This window comes from Tachypleus tridentatus, chromosome 13, assembly GCF_004210375.1.
Source record: "Tachypleus tridentatus isolate NWPU-2018 chromosome 13, ASM421037v1, whole genome shotgun sequence".
Taxonomy (NCBI): domain Eukaryota; kingdom Metazoa; phylum Arthropoda; class Merostomata; order Xiphosura; family Limulidae; genus Tachypleus; species Tachypleus tridentatus.
Window position 1 is genome coordinate 35,901,097 of NC_134837.1, and position 16,496 is coordinate 35,917,592.

General features: G+C 29.3%; 1 protein-coding gene across 6 annotated transcripts in view; it reads right to left on the reverse strand.

Annotated features, from left to right (window-relative positions):
* Positions 1–278: 278 nt before the first annotated feature.
* LOC143237865 (mitochondrial mRNA pseudouridine synthase RPUSD3-like) overlaps positions 279–16,496 on the reverse strand; it is a 32,495-nt gene continuing 16,277 nt past the window's right edge. For all 6 annotated transcript variants that reach the window (XM_076477552.1, XM_076477550.1, XM_076477549.1 and 3 more), the window contains exons 7-9: positions 5,618–5,750; positions 2,815–2,957; positions 279–703 (exon numbers count right to left, since the gene is read on the reverse strand). In XM_076477552.1, coding sequence (XP_076333667.1) covers positions 476–703; positions 2,815–2,957; positions 5,618–5,750 — 504 coding nt within the window. In that variant the 3' untranslated portion in view covers positions 279–475. The remainder of the gene's footprint in view (positions 704–2,814; positions 2,958–5,617; positions 5,751–16,496) is intronic.

A 16,496-nucleotide genomic window follows, 5' to 3' on the forward strand; every position in this document is an offset into this window, starting at 1 on the left:
CTGGGACTGATGCACCAATGTGTGGTCTGTGTGACACTCAAGTCACATTTTACTGTCATGCCATCATTACAACCATTAACTACGATTCCATTTCAAACATGTTTTCACCATGGGTTTACCCCTGATGTTGGACAGTGTCACTGGAGATAGTGACACTGTGTACCTTTTAAATAGTTTTAATTTTTTAAGGACCATTGGCCTTTTCAATTGCATTTAAGTTTGTATCTGATGTTGGGCAACTGTTTTTGTTTTAACTTAATTTCTCTTTACACTTTACAATACTTTCACTATTGTTTTATTGTTTTAATGAGGCAGATAGCCTAGATGCTTTACACCATAAAATGCCAAATAACAACAACATTAAAGAGAAAGAAAAAACAATGTTACTGACCATAAAACATGTTGCCAGTCTTCATAGCAATAAACTGTTACATAATTTAAAAATATACAAAGTATATTGTGGATTGACACATTTTTAAGTCACAGAGCATTCTACCATCAAATTAGGTTCTGGAAGAAGATCAAGTTGAGAACATGTCCACAAAAAATGGCTTGGTGGTAGGGCAGATACGAGTAGATTTTGGCCCTTTGAAACAAAATCTGACAACAGAAAGGACTGATGATGAAGCATAACAGGAACAAGCATGTGTCCTTTAATTCCATTTGGAATCTTTAACCTACTACAGATTTCATTTGGTAAGGACTGAAAAAAAAAAAGGAGTTACCAAATATAACCAGTTAGTACACAAAAAAGATGAATACATATTTTTATCACATTCAAAATTATTACCTATAAAACCTCTAAATTCTGCTCATTTTAATAAATTAAAGAAAGCACAAATGCAAAAGCTATGAATTAAATATGAGTACCTATAAAATACAACAGTCATGTGTGCAATGCATTAATTATAAGTTATCCCTTTCCATAAAGGCATCCTTTTCTGTGCATGCAGTTTTAATGAGTTTGAGTTCAAGATTTAATTAAAGTACTTTATTATCATGGCATATGAATAAACTTTACACCAATACATAACAAATAATCCATATTTTAATATAAGTTTTAATTTTATAAGGCAATATTAAAAACAAATTTTCAATTTCCTCTAGTATTTTGCCTGAGAATGACAGTTATTCTCTGGATATCACCTCTTAATTTATTTATCACCCTTCCAAAAAAATACTAAATTTAACATGAAATACTCATTATGATGTTGTCATTACTCAGGCAAAGCATAATTTTATAGCCTTCAATATTATTTTGTTACAGATCTATAAACTAGAAAATTAGACCCCTCTCACCATGCCCATCTATGACATCCTCTCTCTCTTTTCTGATTGACAAGTTCTCTCTGCCATTTAATAATGTACTGTGTATAACCAATATAAAGTCAATATTTTTATTTATCAAATGACATTATATTACAGTACATTCTGAACGAAAAAATATCCATTTTAAATTTATTCCCACAGTAAATACATTGATGAGCTCATCTCAATTTGTAATGGCTCTTTTTATATAGTTTATAAAGCCAGAAAAATTGCAGTAGTTGTAGAACATTGTCTGCTTTTTTTCCCATGTTACTATTTTGTATTAGTTGGTGCATTATTTAGTGTAGTAGCACCATTAGCATACAAAAGTACAGTTTCATTACACTGGACCACATAAAAAAACAAACAAACAGGTAAGTACTGTATTTCTTTTTTTGTGTGTATTCTTTTTTATTATTAAAAATAACTAAAATGTAAAAATTAGAAACTTTTTAAATCAGATAAGATTAGATTATGTAAAATAGAGAATAATGCTAATACTAAAAAAAAGTTTTCATGAGCAGCTCTTAAGTAGCTAGTGCATAATGTAATTCAATATAGTAATGTGAGCTACATGTTCCTCAAGTGATTTACAATTTGTATGGCAGAAGTACTAGTTAGACACAGTTTGAAGAGCAATAAAATAAAATATATAATGTTATGAGTTTAAAGCTACTTGGGATAAATTAATGTAATTTCATGTTATGATTTGAAGCCATTCTAGAAAGAGAAAAAAGGTAATTCAGATTTATTTCAATATTTCTTTGGTGGTTACAAAGTTGGTCAAATTGACTAACCTCATATAGAGTTAGGGTAGAGAAAATAACATAAAATATAAAGTTTTACTGTTTGTTTTCATTTTTTGAATTTTGAGCAAAGCTACACGAGGGCTATCTGCACTAGCTCTCCCTAATTTAGCAGTGTAAGACCAGAGGGAAAGCAGCTGGTCATCATCACCCACCACTAACCCTTGGGCTACTCTTTTACCAACAAATAGTGGGAATGACCATCACATTATAATTCCCCCACGGCTGAAAGGGTGAGCATGTATGGTGTGACAGGGATTCGAATCAAGTGACTCTCAGATTATGAGTCAAATGCCTTAACCCACTTGGCCATGCCGGGCCAAGTTTTACTGGAAAATAATTTTTGAAATTTACTTAGGTTTAAGAGGGTATGCTAATGAGATTTGAGATTTTTGAGATGAAGAAAAGTAATTTTAATTTTAACATAAAAATCGCTTGTCACTCAGTGAAGTCAACACTTTGATTCTATATATACATGGGGACTTTTTTAGTTAAAATACTTCATTATAAATTCTGATTTTTTGTGTACAAGAGAATACTAATGATTACTGAAAGCTTGCGAAATTCCACAAAGATACACAAAACACACTAGAAGTTATGAACATCAATTTGGGGTCACAAACACAGCTGATTCCACCAAGTGTTAAAGACCGTTTCTGGACTTTTACTACAATTTTCATTTTCAATAATAAAATACTACCTGAATTTCATAAGCTGCAGTGTTGTGAGGGCTGATGGTAAATGGTCGTCCAAAAATCTGACGTACTCTTGATGAATATAAATTATCTCCTAACACAAATGATACCTTGCTAGCCAAATAAACCCGGAGAAAGTGCCACTTTGCTAAAGGAGACATATAGGTTATATTGTATACAAGTAATTACCTTGTTTCTTAATGTTATAGTTTTGTAGGAAAAGCACAAAATAAAACACAATAAACTTTCTACTTTCTGAAACTAGTTCTAAAAAACAAAGAACAAACCAAACAACACTTTTGAAACTTACATTCTGATGATAAAACATGAAATTATATTTCAAACATTACTTTATCCAATATTTTAGTTATTTCATTTCACAGTGATAAATACGTACATATTCTTTTCCATTGCAGCAAACTATAAAAGTTAATTCCCAAGTGCTTAGAAGTCTTTTACATTTAACTATAATTAAATGCTCAATTTCAAAAATAATAATCATTAGGTATATACACTCCTAATGAATTGTTTCTAAATAGTAATAAACCAAAAATTAGCTATTGTAAATACAACTCATCTTGCTCTTTCATTATCATTCCACACCTTTCAAAACAAAACCAGATTTGTTCTCTTTTCACTAAATACGATGCAATTAAGAATACAAGTTACGACACAAAAGAATGTTTATTATTACTTGCAAGTGCACAAAAAGCAACATTATATTATCTTTTAAAATTAGTTCTGTAGTTAAATATTTAACAATATTCATTTGAACATAAAAACTTCGTACTATTTTAAATTTTTTACCAATTAGTTTTCCCTAATTTCCCAGATATCAGAACAAACCAAATTAATCCTCAATACTGCTTCAAGCTAAAAACATCACAAGTTTCTCACATTAGTTAGTTGCTTCATATTTCACTGACTTTTCACTCCAATAAAAATATTATAGGTGAAGATGATAGGCCAGGTCAGTTTTACAGTCCTTTTTAGATATTTATCCACAGTTCACTTTAATACACCCAATATCATCATTATATAGTACACTATGTATTCTATTTGAGTTTTTACAACAGTTTGTTTTTTGTTTTTTTAATTTTGTGCAAAGCTACTCGAGGGCTATCTGAAATAGCCATCCCTTTGCAATGCAAGACAAGACGGAAGGCAGCTAGTCACCACCACCCACTGCCAACTCTTGGGCTATGCTTTTACCAACAAATAGTGGGATTGACCGTAACATTATAATGCCCCCACAGTTGAAAGGGCAACTATGTTTGGTGTGGCGGGGATTCGAACTCACGACCCTCAGATTACAAGTGCCTTATACACCTGGCCATGCCGGGCCTTTCACAATAGTGAATGTTTATTGTTTGACATATAAACAGTTCTTTGTTTCAGACTATAAATACTATTTTTATTGTACCCTTTCATTTATAAAAAAAAGTAAAAAAAACGTTTTATTGCAAAGTACCTTGTCTTTCTACTTTCTTAACATATTTTAAAATGATTATTGTTACAATTCATTCTTAAATACTTAAGAAACAAAGACTGCAGCAATGACATATCTGCTGAGCACTGCAGTAAATAGTTAAATTGCTACAAAAGTAAACAAAGGTTAGCTGCTAATACAGAAATAGTACTTATCTGGATTTTTGTAGAGTTTACAGCATATTAGCAGCTAACCTGATTATTTTAGCACAGTTCCATTTTATCACAGCATCATCTTCTCTTGCATGATGGGACATTATTATTAAAAGTTATATAGCTTAGCTTCACATAATATTAAATACATAGTTCAGATGAAATACCATTTGGATACATGTTTTTCTGTATGAAATGTGAGCTACTGAAATGGCATCAACACCATCCATTTGTCTACAAATGTTTAAAAAATAATACATGGTGTAACCAACTCTCTTTCACTTTAATTAAACAGCAGTAAAAAATCCTGCATCCATGTTCATTAATTTTGCTTCAAGATAATGTGAAAGAAGTAAAGACCGAATTTTCCTCTCCTACCATTCATATAATATATAATGACAAAATGACTGTCATGCTATTTATTTCCTGAACAATTAATCAGAGAGAAATTATCCTATATTAAAATGCTTATATTGATGGGTACATTAAAGAAAAAATATTCATTTTTTGCAACTGCTAAAATTTGATATTGATTTCAACACTGATCCATCAGTCTTCATATATGCTGAGCAGTGTGAGAAAAACTTAAGGAAAAAAATATTTCTTTTTGTGAGCAAATTTCATGATGAAAATAGGAATTCCTCCATCAACTGACAGAAATAAATATTTCAAAAATAAAAGCATGAACAGAAATAAATATATACAAAATGGAATTTGTTTGAACATGCATCTGTTGTTTGGTTTAAAAATATATCCCCATGTCTGTATTATATACTAGCAAACTTTTAATTTACCATGTTGAATACATTGAATACAAATTAATAATTCCTCTTTGAAACTTCTTAAACAAATGACAACTTTCAAAAAGTGCTCATTTTGGTAGTACTATGTTCTTGTGTTCAGTACGATGACAAAGAATGGTGGCATCTAACAGAAAAAATCCCATAGATACATATAAATCATATATGTGAACATATCAAAGATTTCTAAACATTTTTTTCTCTGTGCAAGTAACATCACATGACAAATCCAATACCTGTACAAAAGGTTTCAGAACAATAACATTTTCTTAAAGTATTATTCATTTTGTGAATTCAAATATTTTAGATAGTTTGGATGGATAAATAAAGTAAATTCAAAATAAATAAACAGTGGAACAAATAATACCTGAAGATGTTGTTATTTCTAAAATACAGGATGTAAGAGGCTTATTGATACACATAGTTCTAAACTCCACATTCACAGGTTTAACTGTCTTGTTTAACACTTCTTTCTTGGAAAACTTCTTTAGAATAACTGGCTGTAATTAAAGATGTTACAAACATTTTAAAATCAACTGAAGTTCACTAATTATGTGCACAAATCTAAAATGAAATTTGAGAAACTATATATAAGAATACTGTAATTATAAAAAATCAATATAGTCTCCACAAAATGGGTTTACATCCTTATGGGAGAAATTTTATTTGGTTTACAACAGAGATTCATGACTCTCATTCAGTAGAAAAACAGACTGTCTGCATTTCAAACTAAAAGAAATAATTTGTTCTTCATAATGCTTATAAGTACTGTTTATATTTCAGCATATTCAAAATCTTGTACAACTGGTTACTTGGCAACCTGTAGCTATTCACTGTTTTTTTTTATACTTTATCTTTTAATGCCTTTCCATTTCCATCAATTTTTTCATACATGTATCAGCTTAAGAAATAAACAATCACATAAAGTGTTTCACCTAAGTATTTTCTCACTAAAGTTTGATCCATTAAATTTAGTAGTCACTGAAAATTCTGTTGAATTGGAGAAATTATAACTCAGTTATAGAATATTCTATAACAACACAATTAATTATAAACCTAAAATAACATGTCATTATTTTAATTTGTAAAATCCAAGATAATCTAGTTCAAAATCTGTTACTTAACAGTAACCTATGAACTACTACTCATGGATGACACAGTGCTTGCAACAACTTAACCCAGATATGAGTGTATAATTAAATATATATATATTATAACCATAAATGTTTAAGCCATAAACAAAATACATTAACTTGAAACAAAATAGGTTTCATATTTTAAAAAAAGGATCCTAGGGTACAAGCTACAATGTGGGATTATAAAGTGTATCCCAGGTATCCCTGCAGAAATAGGACCCACTTTGCAGTGGTGACACACCATCCATCAGCCTTAACCTCAATTCCCTAGTCTCACATAAGAAAATTAGAAATCAGGAGAGCAAGACGTGGGTGTTCAAGACCACAATGTCCCACATCTGTATCACTCTTCACTGCCTGCAGACAGTTATGAGAAGATGACTGCTCTCCCAAGTTAAAATAAGAAAAAGATGAAAAATAAAAATAAGGCACTACCATTTTGGGATAAGTAAGGTAAAACTTACTTCTTGAAGTTAGCATTTCTGCCCCTAATATTGTAGAGGCACTAATTAACATGACATCTGTAAAGTGATAGTTTAATATGAATGTCATGCTTTTAATATGCAGGTTAAGGTGTATATCCACATAAAGTACAGGGTGGACCGTAAGTCCCTACCCATCCATATGTTATTATGTTATATTCAATTATGCACGTATTATAAATTTGTTTCTTTTTTTCAGAGAAGTATGGCCGATGTAAGCCCATTTACACTTAAAGAACATGGCACCACATAATATTATGCAGTGAGAATGAGGGACAATACGCAGATACACTGGATACATAAAATAAATAGGATGGGTAGGGACTTACAGGCCACCCTGTAGCGTCAAGTTCTTAGACGACCTTATTTTTAACTAATTTCTAGTAGAGTTTCTTTGATATTACTTACTTTGTATTTATTTAATGCATTTTTATATTTATTACAGAATAACTTAATAATTTATCTAAAATTTATTTATTAAACCATTAACTATTAATTTTCATAATCAGTATATCAGCATTTTTAACAAAATATTGTAATTTATTACAAATTTTACAATATCTGAACAGCTGCAAACGTTGTAACGTTTATGACAGATGGGTATGGCACATTACTATGTAAGGAAGGTAAACCATAAATTGGAAGATCAAAATATTTTCTTTTATCATAAATATTTATATTGATATCCATTTTATCAATTATTTTAACTTCTAAATCTAAATAATGCATATTTGTATTAGTAACTGAAGTATTTTCAGTTTCTAATTCTGTTGAATAAATGGTGTCAATAACATTTTATATTTCAGAATTAGTTATGCATATTTATTCATCAATAAATCTAAGTTAAAAGTAAAAATATCTGGATTTGCATAGTTTTCAATAAATATATTTTTATGGTGATATAAATATAAATTTCCTTCAAGTAGAGTAGTTAGCTCCCATTGGAACTCCTATCACTTGTTGAAAAACCTGTTTATTGAAAAATATAAAATTATTATAAATACAGAAATTTAATATATCTTATTTTTTAGAACTATATTTTTATTTTTCCAGTTCTATAAAAGGATAACAATATTATTCTATTAATTAATTTAAAAGAAACATTAAATCTTTCAATGGTATTGTGGTATATAATGTTGTAAAATCGAATGTTTGAATACTGTTCACCTGCTTACCCTTTTTTTTATACATTCTAAAATAGGTTGCTTATTTTTGAAAGGTTAAGTTCATAAATCTTTTTAAAAATAGTTTATGTATACTAATGCTAGTATGAAAACTATTATCTAAATAACTACACTAAACATCTAAATCTAAAAGTATTAATTAAGGTTATAAATAAATATAACTTTTGAAATGATCATGCAAAACATTTACTTGTGAACATTATAAAATACTGATTAAAAACTAATGATGCTTCAAGTTTTGAAAAAGAGAAACAATTTTAGACAAAATATTCAATGAGTTACAGATTTTTAAATTATTCATCAATCAATAAACAATAATATTTTACCTTGTAAAAACTCATGACCTACTGTCTGTTATAAATATGAAGTTCCAATTGGTCCATTAATATATAATTAGAAAAAAAATTTTACCTAATTTAAATGTAGATGATGTTAATAATGTACCTTGTGAATTTGAAAATAATTTATTTGTTGATACTTTTAATTAACATATTATTACTGGTAATTTGGATGTTATAAAAGACAAAATATTACGTGAAATTATCAAAAAAGGATCTAAGTACAGAATATCAACAGAATGTAATAAAAATAGTATTCTAAAATCTCTTGAAAAATATTGATGAATATATTTTAAAAATTATATTACAGCTCATCCACCAAGATGGTTTTTAGAATGAAAATTATATATACCTAAAAATACAAATAAATTTATTCCAAGTAAATTTTGAAAAATACCATGCAGATTTATCATTTAATCAGCTAAAAATAAGATTAAAGAATTACAAGAAAAATATGTTATAGTTCTTATTGATAAAGTTAACTGTAATATTGGTATAATTTGCAGAAAATTTTATGCATTAATCATAATAAAAGAAGTTAATAATACATGCACTTTTCAACTTATCAACCAATCTAAAGATACAGTAATTAATAATTTCATTAAAACTTATCATAAACTTTCTTCTAAACCTAATTCTTATGTAGATTTGCCATTACTTTATGCTATTCTAGAATTACTTAAATCTCCAAATAAATTTAGATTTATTTCCAATTCAATAAAAACAATTATCAAACAACTGGCTATATTATTAAATTACTTAATATTTTACTTGATAAGATAGAAAATGTAAGTATTAACAATAAAAGACATGCATTTTGGATATTAAAAAATAACCAACCTATTTTAGAATGTATAAGAAAGTGTAAGCAGGTGAACAGTATTCAAACATTCGTCTTTACATTATATACCACAATACCATTAAAAGATTTAATCTTTGTTTTAAATTAATAGAATAATATTTTTATCCTTTTATAGAACTGGAAAAATGAAAATATAGTTTTAAAAAAATAAGATATATTAAATTTCTTTATTTATAATAATTTTATATTTTTCAATAAACAGATTTTTCAACAAGTGATAGGAGTTCCAATGGGAGCTAACTTCTCTACTTGAAGGAAATTTATATTTATATCACTATAAAAATATATTTTATTGAAAACTATACAAATCCAGATATTTTTAGTTTTATATTAATGATTTAATTAGCATAACTGATTCTGAAATATATAATGTTATTGACACCATTTATCCAACAGAATTAGAAATTGAAAATACTTTGATTTCTAATGCAGATACATATGACTTAGATTTAGAAGTTAAAGTAATTGATAAAAAGGATATCAATATGAATATTTTTGATAAAAGAAAAGATTTTGAATTTCCAATTTATGGTTTACCCTCCTTACATAGTAATGTGCCATACCCATCTATTATAAACGTTACAACTTTGCAGTTATTCAGATATTGTAAAATTTGTAATAACTTACAATATTTTATTAATAATGTTGATATACTGATTATGTAAATTAACAGTTAATGTATTTAATAAAGAAATTTTAGATAAAACTTAAATTATTCTGTAATAAATACAAAAAAAGGAGTTAGCATTCCTACCCCCAATATTCTAGAGGTACTAATTAACATGACATCAGTAAAGTGATAGTTAACTGTGACTGTTGTGCTTTTATGTGCTGCTTAAGGTGTACATCTGCATAAAGTAGTGTCAAGTTCTTAGATGACCTTATTTTTATTTTTCATCTTTTTATGTTTATCTTTTTCCTATTTTAACTTGGGAGAGCAGTCACCTTCCCATAACTGTCTGCAGGCAGTGAAGGGTGAAACAGATGTGGGACATTGTGGTCTTGAACACCCACATCTCGCTCTCCTAATTTCTAATTTTCTTATGTGAGACTAGGGAATTGAAGGTTGAGGCTGATGGATGGTGTGTCACCACTGCAAAGTGGGTCCTATTTCTGCAGTCACCTCCAAAACCTGGGATACATTTTATAATCCCACATTGTAGCTCGTACCCTCGGATCCTTTTTTTTTAAATATGAAACCTATTTTGTTTCACGTTAATGTATTTTGTTTATGGCTTAGAAATTTATGGTTATAATATAATTAATCAGAGATTTCCTGTTTTTAATGCAGTCCTTCCTCATGATTTTGTTTATTCATTTAGCTTCATTTGGATATAATTATTTAATTTCACTAAAATATATGTACATACCATGTAGAGCTCATTTATTTTGTTATGAACCAATCTAAACTCAAACTACAAACCAATACATCATCATATGTATATACACACTGCTACCAAACTCACATGGAATGCCATGTAAGCTTACCAGCTCTTATTTGACAAAGATGTGCTGGAAGTCGATTTAAAGTTAAACAACTGGTATTGATAATTTTGTTTTCTCTGGTCACTGTCATTTTTCAGGTGAATTACATAAAGGTTTACTGTTTTTTACTAAAATGCATAACACTGACAATTTGCCACTTTTCATAAAATCTTCAGTAAAGATAATATAGAAACTGATTTCATAAATTAACATAATAGCTATAGGTTATGCATAACTTTATTTACCCTTGTCCACAGCTTGACATATTATTACATATTTTGCTTCTTTAGTTTCACAAATAAACTTTTAGAATTATTAATGCAGTTTTCTTTCATTGATACATTGGAATAATGCTTCAGGAACAAAAACTAGCTTTCTGGTTTAATATTTCTCAATAATTCCAAAAAATTCAATTCATGTGAAAATAAATAAATAACTGACATTAAAAATATAATACACAAGTAATACTGCATTGTTAATCCTTACCATACTTTTGATTTATAAATTACTTATATAATTGATTACAATTCACTTCACTTAACAGATATTCTTCAGCTGTGGGTATGTGGAGCTTATGTCAGTGATACACAAATAAATGTGTGAACAATTATAAAATTGTAATAAACCCAATTTGAGGTTCACATATGCATGTACCCTACTCTCCTCACTTTTAGATTTGATTTCCACATGCATAAACTCACCAGTGTTTTCTTCCCTTCATACTGACAAAAATCACACCACATATTCTTCAACTGTGTTGCAGGAAAAACAATTACATTATCTCTCTCACTATATGTGTAGTTGGCTTTACTGAGTTCATAACCCCAAAGTGACCTTCAACGTTTATGTACTGCAACATTTAACATGTTTTCATGTCTTCATGAAATTTGGCAAGCTTTCAGTGAGCATTATAACACTTTTGTGTATAAAAAGTCAGATTTCTTAATTAAGTATTTTTACAAAAGACCTGTTTATAAATATATGGAGCCAGAATGTTGATTGCTGAGAGTATAAAGTAATTTTCATGTTAAGATTAAAAATGCTTCTTCTTCCCCTGAAGATTGTTAAGTTTTGTTTTAGTAATTTTTAAAACCTTCTTAATAAATATCAAATGTTTTATTAGTAAAAATTTATATTTCATCTGTCTTCTCTACTATAACTCTAAATGTGCTTAGTCAATTTGGATCTCTTGTAGCTACCATAAAAAATATGAAAAAAATCTCAAATACCTATTTTTTTCTTTCTAAATTGACTGTAAATTGTAACTGAAATATAAAACAACTGTTTATCCTAAACAGCTTAAGGCTTGTAACAGTATACACCTGTTTTTGTTTAATTTAAATCACTCAGCAAAAGCAGAACTCACATTACCATATCAAATTACATAGTACACAAAACTGAAACACTCTTAAGCATACTTCTTGAAGAATTTTTATGTTTATAAATTCTCATTATCTTACTTAATGTAACATAATACATTTCTAAGTTTTGCATTTCAGTTACCTTTATAATAACAAATAAAAAAATATACATGAAAAACAAGAAATATATAACTTACCCATAACCCTGTAATTTTGCTGTCCACTGTTGACAAAATTTAATACTATTTTTTTATACTAATACTACTTGTACACAAAATAATTTTTATTTGCTCAAATAATGCATCTAAGAACAGAGAATAATAATGCAAACAAAGTAAACAATGTGCTATAACTATCACAATTTTTCTGGGTTTCTAACTTTATCATACAAGCCTTTCAATCTTACCTTAAACTTGTTACTCTGTAGATTGCATGAAAAACATTTTAATCTAAAGACAAAGCAAGCAATTCTCTGTACCAAAAATAATGTCATACAATACATTTTTTTGATAAATTAAAACCATAGCTTTCTGTTGGTTATAAATAATACAGTGCAAAATGTTCGAGAGAATTAGTGGCAATTTTTGAAAAAGATAATGTAACAGGATAATGTGGTAAGTGGGTCTAGTTTTTCAGTTTATGTCTTCATAAACAATAAGACTCAAGGCTATAAACATTATGCTTTACCTGAGTAATACCTTTATTATTATGATAAAATTACATTATATTCTGCACTTTTCAGATGTGTGGTGAATAAATCAGAGAAGGAGACCTAGTGAACAAATATCACAATTCTCATACTAGAGGAGATGGAGATTTTTTTTTCGAATACTTTTTTAGAAAAATAAAACTTAAATGAAATTAAAATTTTATTCGTAAACTGTTTTGATGTCAAGTTTAGTTATATATAATGAAAACAAAGTAATTTAATTAAGTTTTGAATGTAACTTACTAAAACATTGTAACATGCACACTGACCCACATTAAAAGTTTGAAAACAACTAATATTGCTAATTTAACTTTGATCAGAAGGTGTTAATAAATGCATCATATTTTGTACCTGCAACACACAATAATAACTGAATAGCACATATCAGGTAATGTTCATACAATGCTGGCCAAAATCTTGAGGCCAATGAACATAAAGAAAAAAATGTATTTTGAATTGTTAGACTCAACCACTTATTTGAGTTGAGCTTCGAAAGATGAAAATAAGAAAAGGGAAAATAAAAATAAAATAAACTTTTTTAGCATTTAATAGTGAAAATGTGAACACTATAAAATTAGCCTAAATACTAGTTGGTCAAAAGTTTAAGACCATACTGAAATGAATCATTAATAGGTAAACACATAATGAAATTTAGTCATTTGTGTTCAAGCATTAGTGTTGTCAACATCTTCCACTGACATCTCCTGTGTTTCATTGAGTAAAAACATGGCAAAGGCTAAAAATCGACAGAGTTTGAACGTGCCAGAATTGTTGAACTGCAAAACCAAGGTCTCTCTCAACATGAGATGGGGTGTAGTAAAACTGCTGTTGCAAGTTTCTTAAAAGACCCTGAGGGATATGGAACGAGAATTTCAAGTGGTCGGTCCAAGAAAATTTATGCCGGTGTTGAACAAGAGGATTCGAAAGTTTGTCCAGCAAGACACCAGCTGATCGTCGAACCAGATTAAGACCCTTACGGATGCAGAATACAGCTCAAGAACAATAAGACGGCATCTACAAGAGAAAGGCTTTAAAAACCATAAACGTTTTCAAAGGCCACACCTCCTTCCACACCACGAAACAGCTTGGTTAAACTTTGGTGAGAAGCACCAAACATGGGACATAAAAAAGTGAATGAAGGTTTTGTTCTCTGATGAGAAACAATTTAACCTGGATGGTCCAGATGGCTTCAAACATTACTGGCATGATAAAGATATCTCAATGGAGACATCTTCTACACGACACAGTGGAGGAGGTTCCATCATGATCTGGGGTGCTTTCTCCTTGCATAGAACAATGGAGCTTCAGGTTATACGGGGTGTCAAACAGCAGCTGGCTACATTGGCATGTTGAAGAGAGCATGCTTATTGACTGAAGGCCCTCGCTTGTGTGGAAATGACTGGATCTTTCAGCAGGACAACACTGCAATCCACAATGCCTGCACGACAAAGGACATTTTCATGGCGAATAACATGATTATTTTGGACCATCCAGTGTGTTCGCTCGAACTGAACCCTATTGAAAATGTTTGGGAGTGGATGGCAAGAGAAGTCTATAGAAATGGACGTCAATTCCAAACAGTGCATGATCTTTGTGAAGCCATCTTCACCACTTGGAATAACATTCCAGCCAGCCTTCTGCAAATGCTTATATCGGCCATGCCAAAGAGAATGTTTGCAGTTATTTGCAATGACAGCCATGCAACTCACTACTGAGACCTCTTTGTTGGGCATTTCCTGCCCTGTTTAGGACTTCTTTTCAGTATGGTCTTAAACTTTTGACCAGCTAGTATTTAGGCTAATTTCATAGTGTTCACATTTTCCTTATTAAATGCTGAAAAAGTTTATTTTATTATCCCTTTTCTTATTTTCATCTTTCAAAGCTCTACTCAAATAAGTGGTTGACTCAAACTCACAAAATGCATATTTTTTCTTTATGGCCATTGGCCTTAAGATTTTGGCTAGTAGTGCATGTGTGTTTGTTTTTGAGCATATGTTCATATATTTGATATATTATGTTTGTTTATAAAATATAAATTCTATATAATTTTATACTGTGTCATAAAAGTAATGTCCCCAGAAAGTGACGAATTCTTTAGAATCTTACGATTGTATTTATTTCATACACAGAAAATAAGGTAAAATATTGTGCTTGCTATTTAAAAAAATAAAATAAATTAATACCTGAACAGATGAATAATATTAGCAATTAACTTTACAAACTTTTCAGAAACTGATATATATACATAAGCAAGAGCATGTGTTCTGCAAACACATTACTTCCCATATCATTACCATAACCATAAATCTGGGTTCTATCTTCCTGGCTACGTTTGTTTACAAATGACCATTATTATTACTATACCATTAGACTAACTTAGCTTTACAGTTTCTCATTAGACATGCTTCCAGCTCATCTTTATCATAAGAATTCATTTTTCTTTAATAATCTGACAATTAATGAAGTAAAACAGAAAAGAATATGGTTATTTGTAAATTTAAATTCTAAGCTTAATAATATTCAAGTGACATTAAATACAGCTTAACCCTTTTGCAATGTGCTCGGTATAATATACACTACTTCATATACACACTTGCACATGTTAAGTATTCATACTATAACTTTTCATGCAGTATGTGCATCTTCACAAAATTTGATAAACTTTTAGTAAAGATTACATGTTTCTTTTATACAAAAAAAAATCAGATTTTTTATAAAGTATTTTTACTGAAGATTTGTTTTGAAAATGGAGTCTGTTTTGTTACTCGTCCAAGTGCAAAATGATTTCATGTTATGATTAACAACTATTCTTCATCCCAAAAACCTCAAATTTTATTTATGTAATCTCTCAAACCTCCTAAATACATTTGAAATGTTTGTTTTCAGTAAGACTTTATATTTTGTTTGTTATTTTCTCTAACCTCATAACCATCATAAAAGAACTTAAGAAATAAATATAAATTATGTTTTTTGTGCTTGAATGAATACAAATTATAACACAAAAATACAAATGTTTAGTCTACCTAGCTCAAGTCTCACAATGCTATATATATTTGTTATTACGCTGACCTTCCAGTCATGCCTAGCTCACATTACATAACGTGTATTGATGTAATGCACAGGCACTCATATTATGTATCCAATAATGTAAAACTGACCTTTAGTCTTCTCTGTCTTGGCTGTGTCTCAATGGATTAGTATTTTATAATAAACAGTCATATTTTAATTATTATATATATTTATATAGATTACACTGGGGAACACTTTTTCAGTAACTTTGAGTTGCATTGGATATTTTAACTGATTCTGAAGGAGTTTTAGGCGCTGATTTCAAATCTGAAATTAGTTTTTCTCTACAAGCTCTAGTTTGTATGCAATTTGAGGTTAATGAAATTGTACAAATGTTAACTTGCGTAAACCATGTATAAGCATTTTCACGTCCATATATATAGATAGCTTCTAATATTTTGATCATTCTTCTTTTGTTTCAGATCAAACATGGCTTCCAAAAATAGATATAATTGCAGAAACAAGCCTGATGCCTTCTGCTACATATGTAGATGCTACACACTCAATCGTCAGAGACGTAACATATCCTCGTTCGTCAAGCGTGCCTACAAGGCATATTTTGAAGTTCATCTTGGTGATCAAGACAAGCAATGGGCTCCTCATGTTGTGTGCCACAATTG